The sequence below is a fragment of the Bison bison genome, unplaced genomic scaffold, assembly GCF_000754665.1.
Source record: "Bison bison bison isolate TAMUID 2011002044 unplaced genomic scaffold, Bison_UMD1.0 scf7180017864309, whole genome shotgun sequence".
NCBI classification, from domain to species: domain Eukaryota; kingdom Metazoa; phylum Chordata; class Mammalia; order Artiodactyla; family Bovidae; genus Bison; species Bison bison.
This window is the reverse complement of record NW_011494881.1, coordinates 8545941-8561833: the sequence shown is the minus strand read 5'-3', so window position 1 is coordinate 8561833 and position 15893 is coordinate 8545941. Positions and strand designations below refer to the sequence as shown.

Below are 15893 nucleotides of genomic sequence, written 5' to 3'. Positions count from 1 at the left end.
ACTTACTATACTGCTCCTACCTTTTTTTTCATTTTGCTATTGACTGATGAAATTTCTGTCGACTGGCCCCAGTCTACAGACTAGTGGTTAGAAAGGCACTTTGGATATTTCTCCTCATTTGGAGGGGAAGACGAGGATATACTAATGGAATTGAGTATAACAAAATGATCAGAGTTAAGAACTTTGCAGTCAAACTTTAAGTTCGAATCCTGGCTTTCACTGTGACCTTGGGCAAATTACTTAATCTCTCGAACCTCTGAGACTAGAGGAACTCCCAGTTGAGCCTGGGCCCAGCTGTCAATTCACAGATTTGTGGAGCTAAATAAATGGTTGTTTTTCAGGTCACTAAGTTTTGAGGGTGGTGTGTCACACAGCAAAACCTAAATGATACTGGCTGTATGAATCAGACAGATAAGGTAGGTAACACTGACCAAATCCATATAATAGCAGCATAAACTGCTGCTGGATTCAAATTAGTTCTATTTGACTCACAAACGTTAAAAGTTGGAAAACTTACACACATAAATTTTGTCATGTCACTTCTAAGAAAATCAACTTCAGAAAGTTTTGCTTAGGATATTTCTTCTGCCCTTTTCCACCAAATGAAATCTTATAAATACCAACGCTGTTTCCTTAGAATAAGCATTTCTCAATAGCTTTCAAACACAGGAAATGTAAGGTTGATCTTTGGGCTTCCCAGGAGACTCAGTGTAAAGAATCCACCTGCAATGCAGGAGACGTGGGTTTGATTCCTGGGTCATAAAAGATACCCTGGAGAAGGAAATGGCAATCCACTCCAGTATTCCTGCCTAGGAAATCCCACAGAGAGAGGAGACTGCCAGATTCTTTTTGGAGTCACAAAAGAGTTGGACATGACTTAGCAACTAAACAATAACAAGGTTCATATGTAAGTTTCAGGATCTGATAGCCTACACAGCTCAGCCTGTCTCTAAATTATCCAAATGGAAGACAAAGTCCTTTGGATTCCATTATCTATTAACAATTGCTTCTAGATGGAGGCCATCCAAGATACTATATCTTTGAGGGAACATTTCTAATGGTGAGAAATTTCAGACTTTATCCTAAAATCATCCTGTATCCCATGTGAATGAAAGTTATTTCTCTTTTTTGTTAAGGCTTGAGGATCATCTTTACCTCTTTAGACAAACAAAGGCTTAAATAATCTTTGGCAAGGTTCATGAAATTTGGTCCTGGTCCAATGTCAGCTTATTGAAATCTCTAGATGTGAAACATCAGCATAGCATGTCATGAAGAATCCTAGGACTGTGCAAGGTGTGAATCTCTTTTCCCTTCCCCCTTGCATGAACTTGAGCTGATGTCTGTGTTGTGTGTCAAAAATTCCTAATGACCAAGTCTGGTGTGCTGCCATCAGGGCATCACAAAGAGTCAGAGACGACTGAGCAACTGTACAACAACAAATGGCCAAGTGTATTCTATTCCTCATTTAATGGTTTTAAGGGAAACTGCTTAAGAAATTGAACACTAAAGACATCCTGCTAGAGATAAAAGACAGAGAAGGGATTGTTGTTGCTGTGGGACATGGTAGGAATATGCAGCAATCTTCTCGGTTACCATGCACAAGTAAATCTTCTGCATTCAGTGCGTCATATGAAGGTTTTGGTTTTTGAATAAAGAAGTGTGAGAAATGATATATTCAACATGTACCAAGCTATTTTCTAGTCCTCTGAGTTGATAGCAAAGGAAGGGGGTTGTGCAGGAAAAAAAAAATCATAAGAATTCTGCATCACTTCTTTGTGTAGCATAATGAAGCAGCAGTTTAGAAAAATGGGAGAGTAAGCTATTAATACAAATGTTTGGGAACAAAAGGCAAGGTGAGAATAGAAAATACAAACATAATTTAGATTCCCTATGGTTTTTAGAAATATAGACAGGTGCTACTTGAAAAGGAAGTAGTATCTCTGCTCTAGAAACTTAAGTCATTTAAAAAAAAAACCATCTTTTCTGAACATAAGTTAGAAAGTGAAGTTAATGCTCCTGTTTATTAGATGAGAAATAGGATAATTATTTACAGTGTGATTGCTAAGTAGCTTTAAAAGTTATTTGCATATTATAGGTAATATCTTTTAGGAAAATTCATTTTCCCTGCAAAAGCTGTCATGGGAATTTGAAAATAAAAATATTAAAGGCAGCACAGTTACTCTACTATCATTCCAAATAAACTGTTCTAAGCTATATATGGCTTTTAACCATTATTTAATGAAGCTTTTTAAATCCTAAGAATGCTGGCCCTTGAGTGAGGTCTCTAGTCTTTTATCTGAGAGTTATATTAATATATATGTGCCTGGGAATAATCTGTCAAAGGTGTACTCAGTCTAAAAATGATTAGCAAATCTAGTCCATATTCCTACAGCTGCCATGAAACATGACTAAATCATATTAGATTAACACAAGCTGGTATTGATAGCCCACTGGGAACATATTGATTAGGTCCCCTTTCATGGTATTTGTTATGATTTTTCTTCTCAGTTTCATTTACTGGGAAGACACAGGGGAAGGGATTTCACTGGAAACAATGACAGTGCCTGTCACAAAATGTTCTCAATGTTTCCATTTGTTACTATGGCAGTGACAAAGAGGGTTCCAAATGAAAAGGCAGACCTGCTGTGACAAAGCACAGCAGGACAACAGGAAGAAATTTTCTACTGACCTGGGAAATTAGGAAATCATACTTAGAGATTATAGAATTGTCTCCATTTCCAAGGGTACAATCGTAGTGCTTGGGCTTTTGAGGGAGAATGTGAAAAGGGCAGTTCCATCAGGGCTGGCTAGTGACACATAAGAAAAGTGCTTAAGATCTACAAACAGAACAAGGAGGTATGCTTGTAGAGGTCAGAGGTATTTGTCACTGTCACTAAACCCTTAAGATGGAACTATGAATTTAATTTATGTACATTTGGGGTAGTCATTTTAAAATTATACATCAATGATGTAGTCATGTCCCTTTTATGTGGCTAATAAGAATACATGGCACTCTGGTATTGTGATATGCAATATCACCACATGGTAGGTGAAGTCATCATTTATCTAAGAACTTAAATTTGGGACTGGAATACAGTTATGCAAATTCACAAAAGAAAGAAATGCTTTTAAGCCAGCAAAACTTGAAAGTAATAGGAGGAATATTTTAACCATCTAAAGATAAAATGTGTCAATCAGAAAGGAGGTATATTAATCAGGCAATAAAGCACAAAAAAGAAACTACATAACACACGCAAATGTTGCCACTGCCTCTCCATTCATGTTCAAGCCAAAGGAGTATGCTTTCCCAGGTACAGAGATGGGAGTAGGGGATTTTAACCAATGGATTTTTTACTTTTCAAACTAACAGACCATCTCTATTGTAAGACAGATGCATCAGCCTGGTGCTGTTAAACAGTTGGTTCATATAACTCCCTCCATTCAGATTCCATGCTGGCCAAGCAAGTTTATGATCTGTCTTTCAGTACCTCTGTAGCGCCATCAATTCCACTGCTTAGCAAGAAGTTCCCGGTTCAAACTCACCGGGGATTCCAGTCCTTTGATTCTCTTCCCTTTCTCCTCTTTCTTTTCTGCAACAATCTTACCCTAGAGTTCTCAGAATCCCATCAGATAACAAGAGCTCCTGTTCAATAAATGAAGTCATCGATGCAGACGACAGGAAAATTCTCTTCGGCAAAACCAATTATTATTAGTAAGGCTGGTCTGTGGTTCTGAGTCCTAATGATGAGAATTCCCTAAACGTTTACAGAAGCAGAACAGTTCATACTGCCTATCTCTGCTAATTTCTAGCTATGAGACTTTGGGCAAGTTACCCAACCCTTCTGTTTCTCAGCTTTATTATCAGTAAAATGGGGTTAAATATGACTTATCCAGGAGCTTTTATGAACATTAAATGAGTTGATACACGTAAAGTGCATAGGATATCGACTGGCTTGGGGCACTACGTGTCACTTACTGCTATTACTGTATTGCTTGACTTAAGTAAACAGAATGTGCTGAACTAGCCAACATTAGTATTCTTTGTTAAGTGAAGTGAACCCGCTCAGTCGCGTCCGGCTCTTTGCGACCCCATGGACTGTATCCCGCCAGGCTCCCCTATCCATGGGATTCTCCAGGCAAGAATACTGGAGTGGGTTGCCATTTCCTTCTCCAGGGGATCTTCCCAACCCAGGGATCAAACCCGAGTCTCCCACATGGCAGGCCGATGCTTTATCCGCTGAGCCACCAGGGAACACTTATTAAAATTCTTATTAAAGAATTCAGGGAATTTAATAACACTTATTAAAATTCAGGAAATTCTTTGTTAAAATAACATTATTTATCTCATTGCATGACTCAGTCTTTCAGGATCTGATTATCTTGTGAAGCAATGAGAGTAGGTTAAATGAAAAAATGGATACCTAATTGAGATATGCAGATGACATGATCCTTATGGCAGAAAGTGAAGAACTAAAGAACCTCTTGATGAAAGTGAAAGAGGAGAGTGAAAAAGTTGGCTTAAAGCTCAACATTCAGAAACGAAGATCATGGCATCTGTTCCCATAACTTCATGGGAAATAGATAGAAACAGTGGAAACAGTGGCTGACTTTATTTTTGGGGGATCCAAAATCACTGCAGATGGTGACTGCAGCCATGAAATTAAAAGACGCTTACTCCTTGGAAGGAAAGTTATGACCAACCTAGATAGCATATTCAAAAGCACAGACATTACTTTGCCGACAATGGTCTGTTTAGTCAAGGCTATGGTTTTTCCAGTAGTCACGTATGGATGTGAGAGTTGGACTATAAAGAAAGCTGAGTGCAGAAGAATTGATGCTTTTGAACTGTGGTATTGGAGAAGACTCTTGAGAGTCCCTTGGACTGCAAGGAGATCCAACCAGTCTATCCTAAAGGAGATCAGTCCTGGGTGTTCATTGGAAGGATTGATGTTGAAGCTAAAACTCCAATACTTTGGCCACCTGATGCGAAGAGCTGACTCATTGGAAAAGACCCTGGTGCCGGGAAAGATTGAAGGCAGGAGGAGAAGGGGACGACAGAAGATGAGATGGCTGGATGGACATGAGTTTGAGTAAACTCTAGGAGTTGGTGATGGACAGGGAGGCCTGTTGTGCTGTAATCCATGGGGTCGCAAAGAGTTGGACATGAATGAGCAACTGAACTGAACTGAATTGAGGTTTTATCAGTAAAGTTCTGCCTAGTTTCAGCCTGCCTTCCACTTTCTCTATACTGATTTCAACAATCTGTAGTGAAATCCAGGGTATGATGAAAGTGAATCAAGCGAGGAAGCTGCCAACATATTACAAAAGAGGTTGGCAAACCATAGCCTAAGGGTCTGACCCAGCCTGTGGTCTGCTTTTTTACAGTTGGAGAGAGAAGAAAGGTTTTCACAGTTGTAGAGTACTGTAAAAAATGAAAAAACAAAACAAGAAACAAGCCAGAAAACAAATGAGAAGAATATGCGATATAGCCTGTATATGGTTTGCAAAGCCTAACATATTTACTACCTGGCCCTTTAGGAAAAAAAGTTTGCAGGTCCCTGTTCCACACTCTTTCCTTTTTATTTACCTCACTGTACCCCAACCATAAGTATATACTGAGCTTGAGTAAGAAAAACAAGATAAACAGGCTGAAAATCCTCGAAGAGCCCAAGTGCTTTGATGATATAGTTTATTTATCACTCTAACCATAATACAAATGGGTACTGGCTGTTCCTACTTTCCTATCCTAAGAATGACTTTTCTCTTCCTCAGGAAGTCTACATATTCCTACCTTGTACTGGAAACATTATAGGAGGTTAGGGGTCTATGGAGAAGGCAATGGCAACACACTCCAGTACTCTTGCCTGGGAAGTCCCATGGATGGAGGAGCCTGGTGGGCTGCAGTCCATGGCGTCACCAAGAGTCGGATGCGATTGAGCAACTTCACTTTTCACTTTCATGCATTGGAGAAGGAAATGGCAACCCACTCCAGTGTTCTTGCCTGGAGAATCCCAGGGACGGGGGAGCCTGGTGGGCTGCTGTCTATGGGGTCACACAGAGTCGGACACTACTGAAGCAACTTAGCAGCAGCAGCAGCAGCAAGGGTCTATAATGGAATTGCTGTTGCAAGGCTAGGAAACCCAGGTCTGAGGATCAGAAGTAGTGGCTAATTAGGCCACCATCATCATATCATCATCATTATATTTATGGTGGCCTCAGGAAGTACCAAACTAAATAGCAAAGAAACAGAATTCTAACTGTTTTAAGTATTTTTAAATGCTTAAATAATACACACAAAAGTTATAAGTTTATAAGTTTCTGTACTAAGATTACTGGTTTAACCAATTTTTAACCAGGAAATCAATAGTGTCTCCTTAAGGTATTACAGAATTTGAACCAATTCTGGATAAGGTGTTTTTAGGTTACATGGTATTAGATTTTACATGGTATTAGACCTCTGAAGCAGCATGGAATAGAAAAAACAGCTGCAAAATACTCTAATCAATGGTGAAAACTTTCAGAGCAAAGAAATAAAAGATACATGAATGACAGCAAAGTAGCACAGTATTTGTTGAATGCACATGTACTCTTTCCAAAGAACAGGGCATGGTGAATGCTACCAGTATTATGGTTAACAGTTTAAGACTAGTAATGAAAAGTTTCAAAGAAGGAAACATGAAAAATTCATGCTAGTGAAATAGAATATTAAAATAAAAGAATATAAATATTTTAAACAATACTAAGTTAAAACCGTTACATAATCTCAAATAAGTTTCCCACAATTCAAATTATACTCCAAGGAAAAAAGGACAAGGGTCAGTTCCATTTACCTTTCTTTCTTTGATGTTATGAGAACTAAAGATCAGGAGGGACTCTTCTGGGCTATCATTCAGGAATCTAAAGCTTTCTAGAGATCTTAACCTAGCTTAACTACACTTAGCTAGAAGGAGTTCAGAACTTATGAATCAGATTTTACATCAACCTAAGTCAGGAAGCCAAGTGAAAATGAAGTTGCTCAGCTGTGTCTGACCCTTTGCAACCCCATGGACTGTAGCCTGCCAGGCTCCTCTGTCCATGGGATTTTTCATGCAAGAATACTGGAGTGGAGTGTCATTTTTTTCTCCAGGGGAATCTTCCCGACCCAGGGATCAAACTGGGGTCTCCTGCATTGCAGGTGGACCCTTTACTCTCTGAGACACCAGGGAATCCCTAAGTCAGGAAGCCAAGACTCTGCCAATTTTCTTGATTTTATTTTTGACTACTCACTCCAAAAAAGACTTAGCTCTTATAAACATCCAACCATTGTTTTAGAAACAGATGATACAATCAAAGGATATAATCCAAAGACATCATTCTTAGTTATTAGCATACTATTAATATTCACAACTTGTTTTAAAGAACAACAATGTGTTAACATTTCAGCTAGAAGGGCTATGAATATACTATGTACTATACTTGATGCAGCTTGTTTACGCAATATTCTGACAGACACAATTAATCTTGTGAAAATGACTGGGCTATAGCCTAACAGTAAATTACCTTTAAGCCCAAAATATGTATTTTTCTATAGTAATATACCCTTCATAAAAATTATAGAAGCATATGGAAAAAATACCAGGAGTTAATTCTTTAAAAGAAGAAATTAAAAGTTATTAAATTAAAAAATCTTGGCCATGTGGCAAAGATAGGGTTAAAGGAAATGTTTAACTTATAAGTAAGAATCATATAAATGAGTCTGTACCTCCAACAAATGCATCTCCAGCTCCATTGGTATCAACAATTTCTGTCTGGTCTTGATCCAAGACAGCAAAAGCGGTGACTTCACTTTCTGCAATTAGAGCCAAAGCAAGGCAGAATGACTTCTCTTTGTAATACTCAATATACAAAGTAACCCAGGAAAGCTTAAAGCTCCTACATCATTCAAAGAGAGAGATGGAACATGAGGTCCATATTCTGTACACGAGCACTTGGGAACCAAGGTGAAAAGCCAGCTGTAAGCAATGTGCTTCTGGTAATTTTCAGCACACAGATGCCATGTGTTTTGTTAAGAGTTATACTGAGAGCGGTTCACATTTTTGAGGAATGACTGCAAATGGCAGCAGCACCTTTTTGGACGGAAAAAATACTTGAACAGAAGCTATGAACTAAAGGAAGTGCTTTTAAGTACTATATCATGGGTCTCTAACAAAACATCAAGCCTGGCCTACAATCCTGCCAGTGAAATCCTATTGTTCAGTCCCTTGGTCATGTCTGACTCTTTGGAACACCATGGACTACAGCCTGCTAGACTTCTCTGTCCATGGGGTTTTCCAGGCAAGAACATTGGAGTGGGTTGCCATTTTCTTCTCCAGGAGATCTTCCCGGACCAGGGATTGAACCCTCAAACCCTCATCTCTTGCAATGGTAGGCAGATTTTCTAGCACTGAGCCACCAGCAGAGCCCCGGCAGTGAAATCTTGGATATAGTTAAAGAGCTATAAATTTAAAAAATAGAAATAATGAATCTTGGGTGTTTCTGTATAGAAAATCACAATGGCACAATAAAAATATAACTACTGTTCTGAATAATACTTCATGCCAATGGCAAGGATTACTGATATTAGTTGGTTTATTACAAATAACCTAATCTGGTTACTTTTTACAAAAGAGCCACTATTTCCTCCAAACTATCAGTCAAACAACAAAAGGAAAAGCTACCTCTGCCTGGGCAGAACAAAAGGGGCAGTGCAATGAGCTCTTGTCTTACAGCAGTCTGGACTAGGGCTTGGTTGTTTTGACTACAGAGTAACCGAATACACGACTTTAATCCTGGCAGATGACAGTGGAATGACATTACCGTAGTCTCCCTTATCCACAGTTTTGCTTTTTGTGGTTTTAGTTACCAGCGGTCAGCTGAAGTCTAATGGAAAATTCCAGAAATAAACAAGTCATAAATTTTAAGTTCCATATCATTTTGAGAACTGTCCCAATTTATGCTGCCCTGGATGTGAATCATCCCTTTGTGTGATGTATGCCTCCCATATATCATTCAATAGCCCCCTCGGTTACCAGATTGACTGTCACTGTACTGCAGAGGTTATGCTTAAGTAACTCTTATTTTACTTATCAGTGGCCAAGAGTAGCGATGCTGGAGATTTGAATATGCCAAAAAGAAGCCATGAAGTGCTTCGTTTAAGTGAAAAGGTTTCTAAGATCTACAGTAAGAATGAATCTTCTATCTGTGAAATTGTGAAGAAGGAAAAAGAAAATCTATGCTAGATTTGATGTTGCACCTCAAACTACAAAAGTTACGGACATGACTGAGTGACTGATCACACCCACACCCAAAGGAAGGTTACACAGATTCAGGAACAGATCTAGACTGAAAAATATAAAAATTACTGGAGAGGCTGAGTCTGCTGATGAAGAAGTTACTGCCACATTCCTGACAGTGTTAGAACTGATTAAGGAGAAAGGATACCATAAACGCAAGTCTTCAGTGGCAATGAAACTGGGCTCTTCTGGAAGAAGATGCCCAATAGAAGCTACATTCATAACAGTGCAAAGAAGGTACCAGGGTATAAAACATGGAAGGACAGATGAACTCTGACTATGTGGCAACACTGCAGGGCATGTGATAAAGTCCAGAGTAATATGTGGAGTGTGCAGGACAAAGAACTCACTTGCTCTCAAAAACTGTCAAAAAGCAGGGGTGACAGTCGCCTCATTTATTGGATGGTTTTTTTACTCATGTTTCATCCCACAAGTGAAAAAATATTTACAAGAGGAAAGGTTGGAACTTAAAGTCCTATTAATAATGGATAATGCACCTAGTCAACCTGAACTGTTATAAACATGAAAATGTTGAAGCTAGAAGTTTACAACTTCAAATACAACTTCACTGCTTCAACCCCTTGACCAGGGCATCATTCAGTTTGTCAAGGCCACATATACCTTCCTGGTATTTGATAACATTCGATCAGCAATTGATGCAGACTCCAATCTAGACACAATGCCATACTGGAAATCATTCACTATTACGGATACAATAATATTCATCAAAGCTGCAGTGGATTAATTAAATTAGAAATTGTAAAGGCCTGCAGTCATGAGTGATTTTAAAGGCTTCCTGGGAATCAACAGAAAAGTTAGGAAAATCATTTACACAGTAAGAAGGATTTGCCAAAATGCTTGATGAAGCAGCAGACCACATAGAAAACTATGGAGAAAGAAGTGTTACTAGATGAGAAACTGTAAGAAGTTGTTGAGTCATCAACAGAGAAAGAGAAAGATTACAAAGAAGAGAGTGAAACAGAACCAGCAATTCAGATGATACCAAAATTTGCTAAAGTCTTTGAGATTACACAGACTTTAAAGGATAAAATTAGGGAACAAGATTCTTGGATGGAATGCAGTATTAAGTGTTACCCTTATTATTACTGAAGGATTCAACCACGGCAGCAAAACTTTGATATGTTAAAAAGAGACAACTTCCAATTACCATGTTCTTCTAAAAGATTTCAGTGAAACAAACACAAACAAAAACAAATACCCTTCAACTATCAAGGATCCCCAATGATGGACATCGTCTGCTGTTGACACCCAACCATTGACATCATGGCTTGATATCTTCCTTCTGATGTTATCATCAGAAGGTCAATGTTAGCTTAATAATACATCACAGTATGTGTCATTCATCTCACCTCATTTCATCACACAGGCACTGAATCTTTTCCTGTCATCATAAGAGGGGTGAAGACCGTACAATAAGATAACTTTGAGAAAGAGAAAGAGACCACATTCATATAATTTTTTTTGTTTTTGGTTGTGCTGTGAGGCTTATGGAATCTTATTTCTCCAACAAGGGATCTAATGTGGGTTCCCTGCAGTGGAAGCATGGAGTCCTAATCACTAGACCACCAGGCAATTCCCATACCATAATTTTTATTACAGATTATTAACTATTATATTTTATGATTAGTCATCGTTGTAAATCTCTTACTATGCCTAATTTATAAATTAAACTTTATCATAGTTACGTATGCACAGGGACAAAAAACATAGTATATATAGGGTCTGCTACTATGCAGGTTCAGGAATCCAATTTGTTGGAACATACCCCCTGCAGGTACGGGAAGCTACTGCATTTGTGATGAAATCTGGCCTTGAGGACATTTGTAAAAGACTGAATAGTGCTTTTTATTGGTGTCTGGAACTTCTCAAACCACAAATTTGCATCCTTTCTGGTGACAGATGTGGCCAAAAATCTGTAACCTTCAATCTCACCTAAGATGAACAAGGAGAGAAAAGGAGATCTTGGAAACTTAAAGGTCTTAATGAAGAACTTAAGACTTTCAAAAAGCATGTTCTGCCTGCTTTTTGCTACCTGCTACTAATGGATACTTTCAGCAAGAGATAAACAATGTTAAGATAATGAGAAAAAGATCCTCCTGGAAAGACTGATACTCCAGAAGAGGACTCATTCACTTAGTGATCCCTATGACTATAGATGCTAAGAAGACTTCATGTTAGACGTATCTATCTAAAAACTCTAAGTACTACCTTTCCACACTTTATAACACGAGACATACATGAAGTTGACAAGGTTTTGATTAATTGGAAGTTAAGGCATAAATATCCAGGATTAAATTTCCTAGGGAGTATGTAGTATAGACTGCTATACAGGCCAAAAAAAGAGATATAAGTAGAGTTTATTGGAAATAATTAGGAAAGGAAAGGGCTACAGTCTGGTTTATGGAAAGGTCTGTACCATAAATATTTATAAAGAAATCTGATTTTATTACTTCCAAGTACAAGTCCTACTATAAAGGGAATTAACAATTATAAACTAGAACGAATAGGCACTAAACAAGTAAAACGAGCTAAGTTAATGACACCATTACAATTTATAATAGGGTTACATTATGTAATAATATAACATGTCTATAAAACATTTTAGGTAATATAAGAATTAATATAAGAATTAATTACTGGATTAGAGATTTGAAAATAATTATCAATAAATGGTAAGTAAGCCACAATTAGATATAATTCCTTGATTTCCTATTTAAATAAGTTATTGATTTTTAATTGGATAAATCTTTATGAATAAAACCTAATTCACAATGGAAGAGTTTATCTGAATTATGTTCTTAAGAATCACGACTTTTGGTCTACATTAGCAAAAATTCTAAGTGAATGAAATTTTACTATACTTTTTCTGGATGTATGTGTAGATTCTTAAAATCTTTTATCCTTAGGTGTCATGTGAAGTTCAATTTCCTAAAACAAAGTAGAAATATTTTCTACTTTTTGTACTTATTAATAGAAATAAATATGTAAGAATATTAAGAATGTATAGAGCGCTGTCATAAATTGGTATAGACGTAGTCCAGGCTCTATTATCTGCTGCACCGTGTGTGCTCAGTTGCTCAGCTATGTCCAACTCTTTGCGATTCCACAGAGTATACAGCCCACCAGGCTCCTCTGTCCATGGGATTTTCTTGGCAAGAAAAATGGAGTGGGTTCCATTTCCTCCTCTAGGAGATCGTCTCGACCCAAGCATTGAACCTGCATCTCCTGCACTGGTAGGTAGATTCTTCACCACTGAGCCACCTGGGAATCTTTTATCTGCTGCATACGGAGAGCTATATTATGAGAACTCTTTTCAAAATAATAACCCCCGAAATTCCAAGACCTTGAATGGTGTTTCAAATTATTGAAAGGGGATTAAGCAATGTTCAATAATATTCAATTATATTTTCAGTAAATTCTTATTTTGAAAGACAATGACCTAAGCTGTTTTAGACAGCTATTTTTTTAAAAAATCCACAAACTAAGTAAATGGTTTTTTGCCAGCATGATCTATTTCATAGCCATCTAGTCAATTTATTGCATGAAAATACAAAGTATTTAACTAAATCCAAAGACCCATTTATATGCATGGGCATTATTCAGCTAATGAGGCCCAAGAAACTCACATTACTCTACCTGGGACCTAGTTTTCAAAGGTGTGAAATGGGTCTGGAGTAGCTGTGGGAAAAGTAGTAAAAACAGCCGTTTGCCTTAGTTATAGAAAAATGACACTGTTAGTTCTGATCAAGTACGAGCTTAAGTGCTACTGTCTCTCAATTCCTCCCAATTTTTTTTTATAAAGTGAGAAGAGAAGGGGCTGGGAATTATTATTATTTTTAATTGATTTATTTTTAATTGAAGGATAATTGCTTTACAGAATTATGTTGTTTTCTGTCAAACCTCAACATGAATGAGCCATAAGTATAGATAAATCCACTCTCTTTTGAACCAACCTTCCATCTCCCTCCCCATCCCATGGGAATTATTATTATTCCTATTTTCCAGACTTCTACAGTACCACAAAATCATGTGCTTCCCTAAACAGACAGGAAACAAACACTAACAATTCAGTTGATACCAGATTTGTTTAGCGTCAGTGTCATTTATTAGATAAGACCTTAGGGTATTTTCACTCAGAACAATCAAATTTAACATACTTAAAATACAAAGCAATAAAAATCAAACATTCTCTGGACAGTTTATACAAGCAGATAATTTACTCCTCACTTTACTGTGACATATGCCTTACTTCTCAAGCACTTAAGAGGCCAGTCTGGCTAGAATCAACTATAATGTTAAGTCATTTATACTAGAGATGGTAGTTCATACAAATGCCAAAATAGCTAACTCAAAAATAATAATACAAATTCAGTCACTCAATGCCACGCAACCAGACTAAATGTTCCTGTAGCTTTACCACTACAAAATGAACTATATATTTTAGCCCTATACACAAAGTGCCAAGACAGTTAATATCCTTAGGAAATTTTGTTCAAGGAATATTAAAATGCAATGTGTTGTCACTGTATCACAAATGTCACCTCTAAGTTGTAGTGAAGATAAACTGAAAAAGACAGAAAGCAGGATAAGAAGTAGACAGGCAGATGGTTTTCAGCCATAAAGTAGACTGTAGTCAGTCACCACTTTTGCCACTGCCTCTTGATGAGCATTACCAGTCATGGAAAAAACTGATGACAAAAATTTCACCAGAAAGTGATAAGCACTACTGTTTAAACATCTGAACTTCTAAGATTCTTTGCTTGTTTTTTATTAACCTTTTTTTTTTGGTGGGTGGGTGGGGGGCTGTGGAGATAATTTGAAACTGGGCTTCCCTGGTGGCTCAGTGGTAAAGAATCCATGATGTGGATTTGAATCCTGGGTTGGAAAGATTCCGTGGAGAAGGAAATGGCAACCCACTCCACTGTTCTTGTTTGGAAAATTCCATGGAAAAAAGAGCCTGTCGGGTTAGTGTCCATGAGTTGTAAAGAATCAGACATGACTTAGCGACTAAAAGACAATTTTAAACTAGCAGAAAAGTTTGAAGAGAAATACAGAGAATGTTTATTCAGATCTATCAGTTTTACATTTTGTCAAAATTTATCAATCCTCTGATACGTATGTATATACACATACATACATATTTTTATTTATTCTTTCAGGTCATTTGAGCATAACTTGCATATATCATGTCCTTTATTCCTTAGTAATTCAGTGTGTATTTCCTAAGAACAAATATATCCTTTAAGGTAACCATGGTATGGTTGATAAATTTAAAAATTTAATATTGTTATTTCCTCTAATCTATATTCCATAATTGAATTTTATTAACTGTCCTAATAGGCTTTTTTTTTTTTTTTTGGCTGTTCCAGGTCTTAGGTGCAGCACTCAGGATCTTTACTTGTGGCATGCAGACTCTTAGCTGTGGCATGTGGGATCTAGTTCCCTGAGGAGGGATCAAGTCTGGGCCCCTGGCCTTGGGAGCATAGAGTCTTAGTCACTGGACCACCAGGGAAGTCCCTTAATGTTTTTAATAGCACTTTTTTAAAATTCTATAAGATGCAGTCCAGAACCACACAATGCTTTTAGTTATGAGTTGTGTTTTTTTTTTTTTTTTAATTTAACCTTTCAATTTTTACTACAGATAATATATAACCTATAGACCCCAAATATTAATCTGTGAAAAGAAAGACATGGTATACATTCCACTCCCTAGTCTCTCCCATTTCCCGTTTCTAGTCCTACTATTTTCCAATCTGGTTATCACTGTTATTACTTCCCTGTATATCTTTCCATAATTTCTCTACATACACACAAGCAAAATACATAGTTATTTTTCTTCTTTTTATTTTAAACAACAACAACAAAAGAATAACACTATGCAGCCTGCCCTGGACTGTGTTTTTTCACTAGGTGATCTTTCTATGTTGGTAAGCAGACAATGTCCCCATTATTTTTTATGGCTGCATAATAGTCCATTAAATGGACATACTATACTTTACAAACAGTCCTTTACTGATGGACTGTTAGGCTGTTTTCAATCTTCAGTTATCACAATGTTTCAAAGCACTAATGCTTTTAAGTAGACTCTAAATCTAATTATTTGACTTAATAGCCAACTCAATAATATCATTCCTACTTTATACTGGGAACTGACACAAGGAAATTAAGTTGTTAAACAAACAGCATGAAATATGCCTGTGTCACAGAATAGGAAAAAAAGAGAATCTAGGAAATATTTAATTTTTCTTTTCACTGTGATACACAAACCAGGATATGAGCAAAGACACCCTGCTCAGACTGCTCTAATAAACAGGATAATGAAACAGATGACAAATTCTGCTAATAATACAGATTTATAGAACACTCCTAATTAACAGGGACTTTTGGGGGAATGAAGAACTCTGGGCTAATTTAATTTTCTGATTAAAGAAAAAGCAGAAAGTCTCTTTAGTTGGAAATCTTTCTAAATGTACTAATATAATAACATACCATGACATCCCTGCTTTAATTAGTTTAGTTTATTGAACTCAAATGAAAATTTTCTTTGATAATAGAGAATCT

The 15893-nt window shown here is 37.1% G+C and overlaps 1 protein-coding gene across 2 annotated transcripts in view; it reads right to left on the bottom strand.

The window, feature by feature from the left end:
- ADK (adenosine kinase) overlaps nt 1-15893 on the bottom strand; it is a 550542-nt gene that overhangs the window by 24330 nt on the left and 510319 nt on the right. For both annotated transcript variants that reach the window (XM_010852351.1, XM_010852352.1), the window contains exon 10: nt 7742-7828. In XM_010852351.1, coding sequence (XP_010850653.1) covers nt 7742-7828 — 87 coding nt within the window. The remainder of the gene's footprint in view (nt 1-7741; nt 7829-15893) is intronic.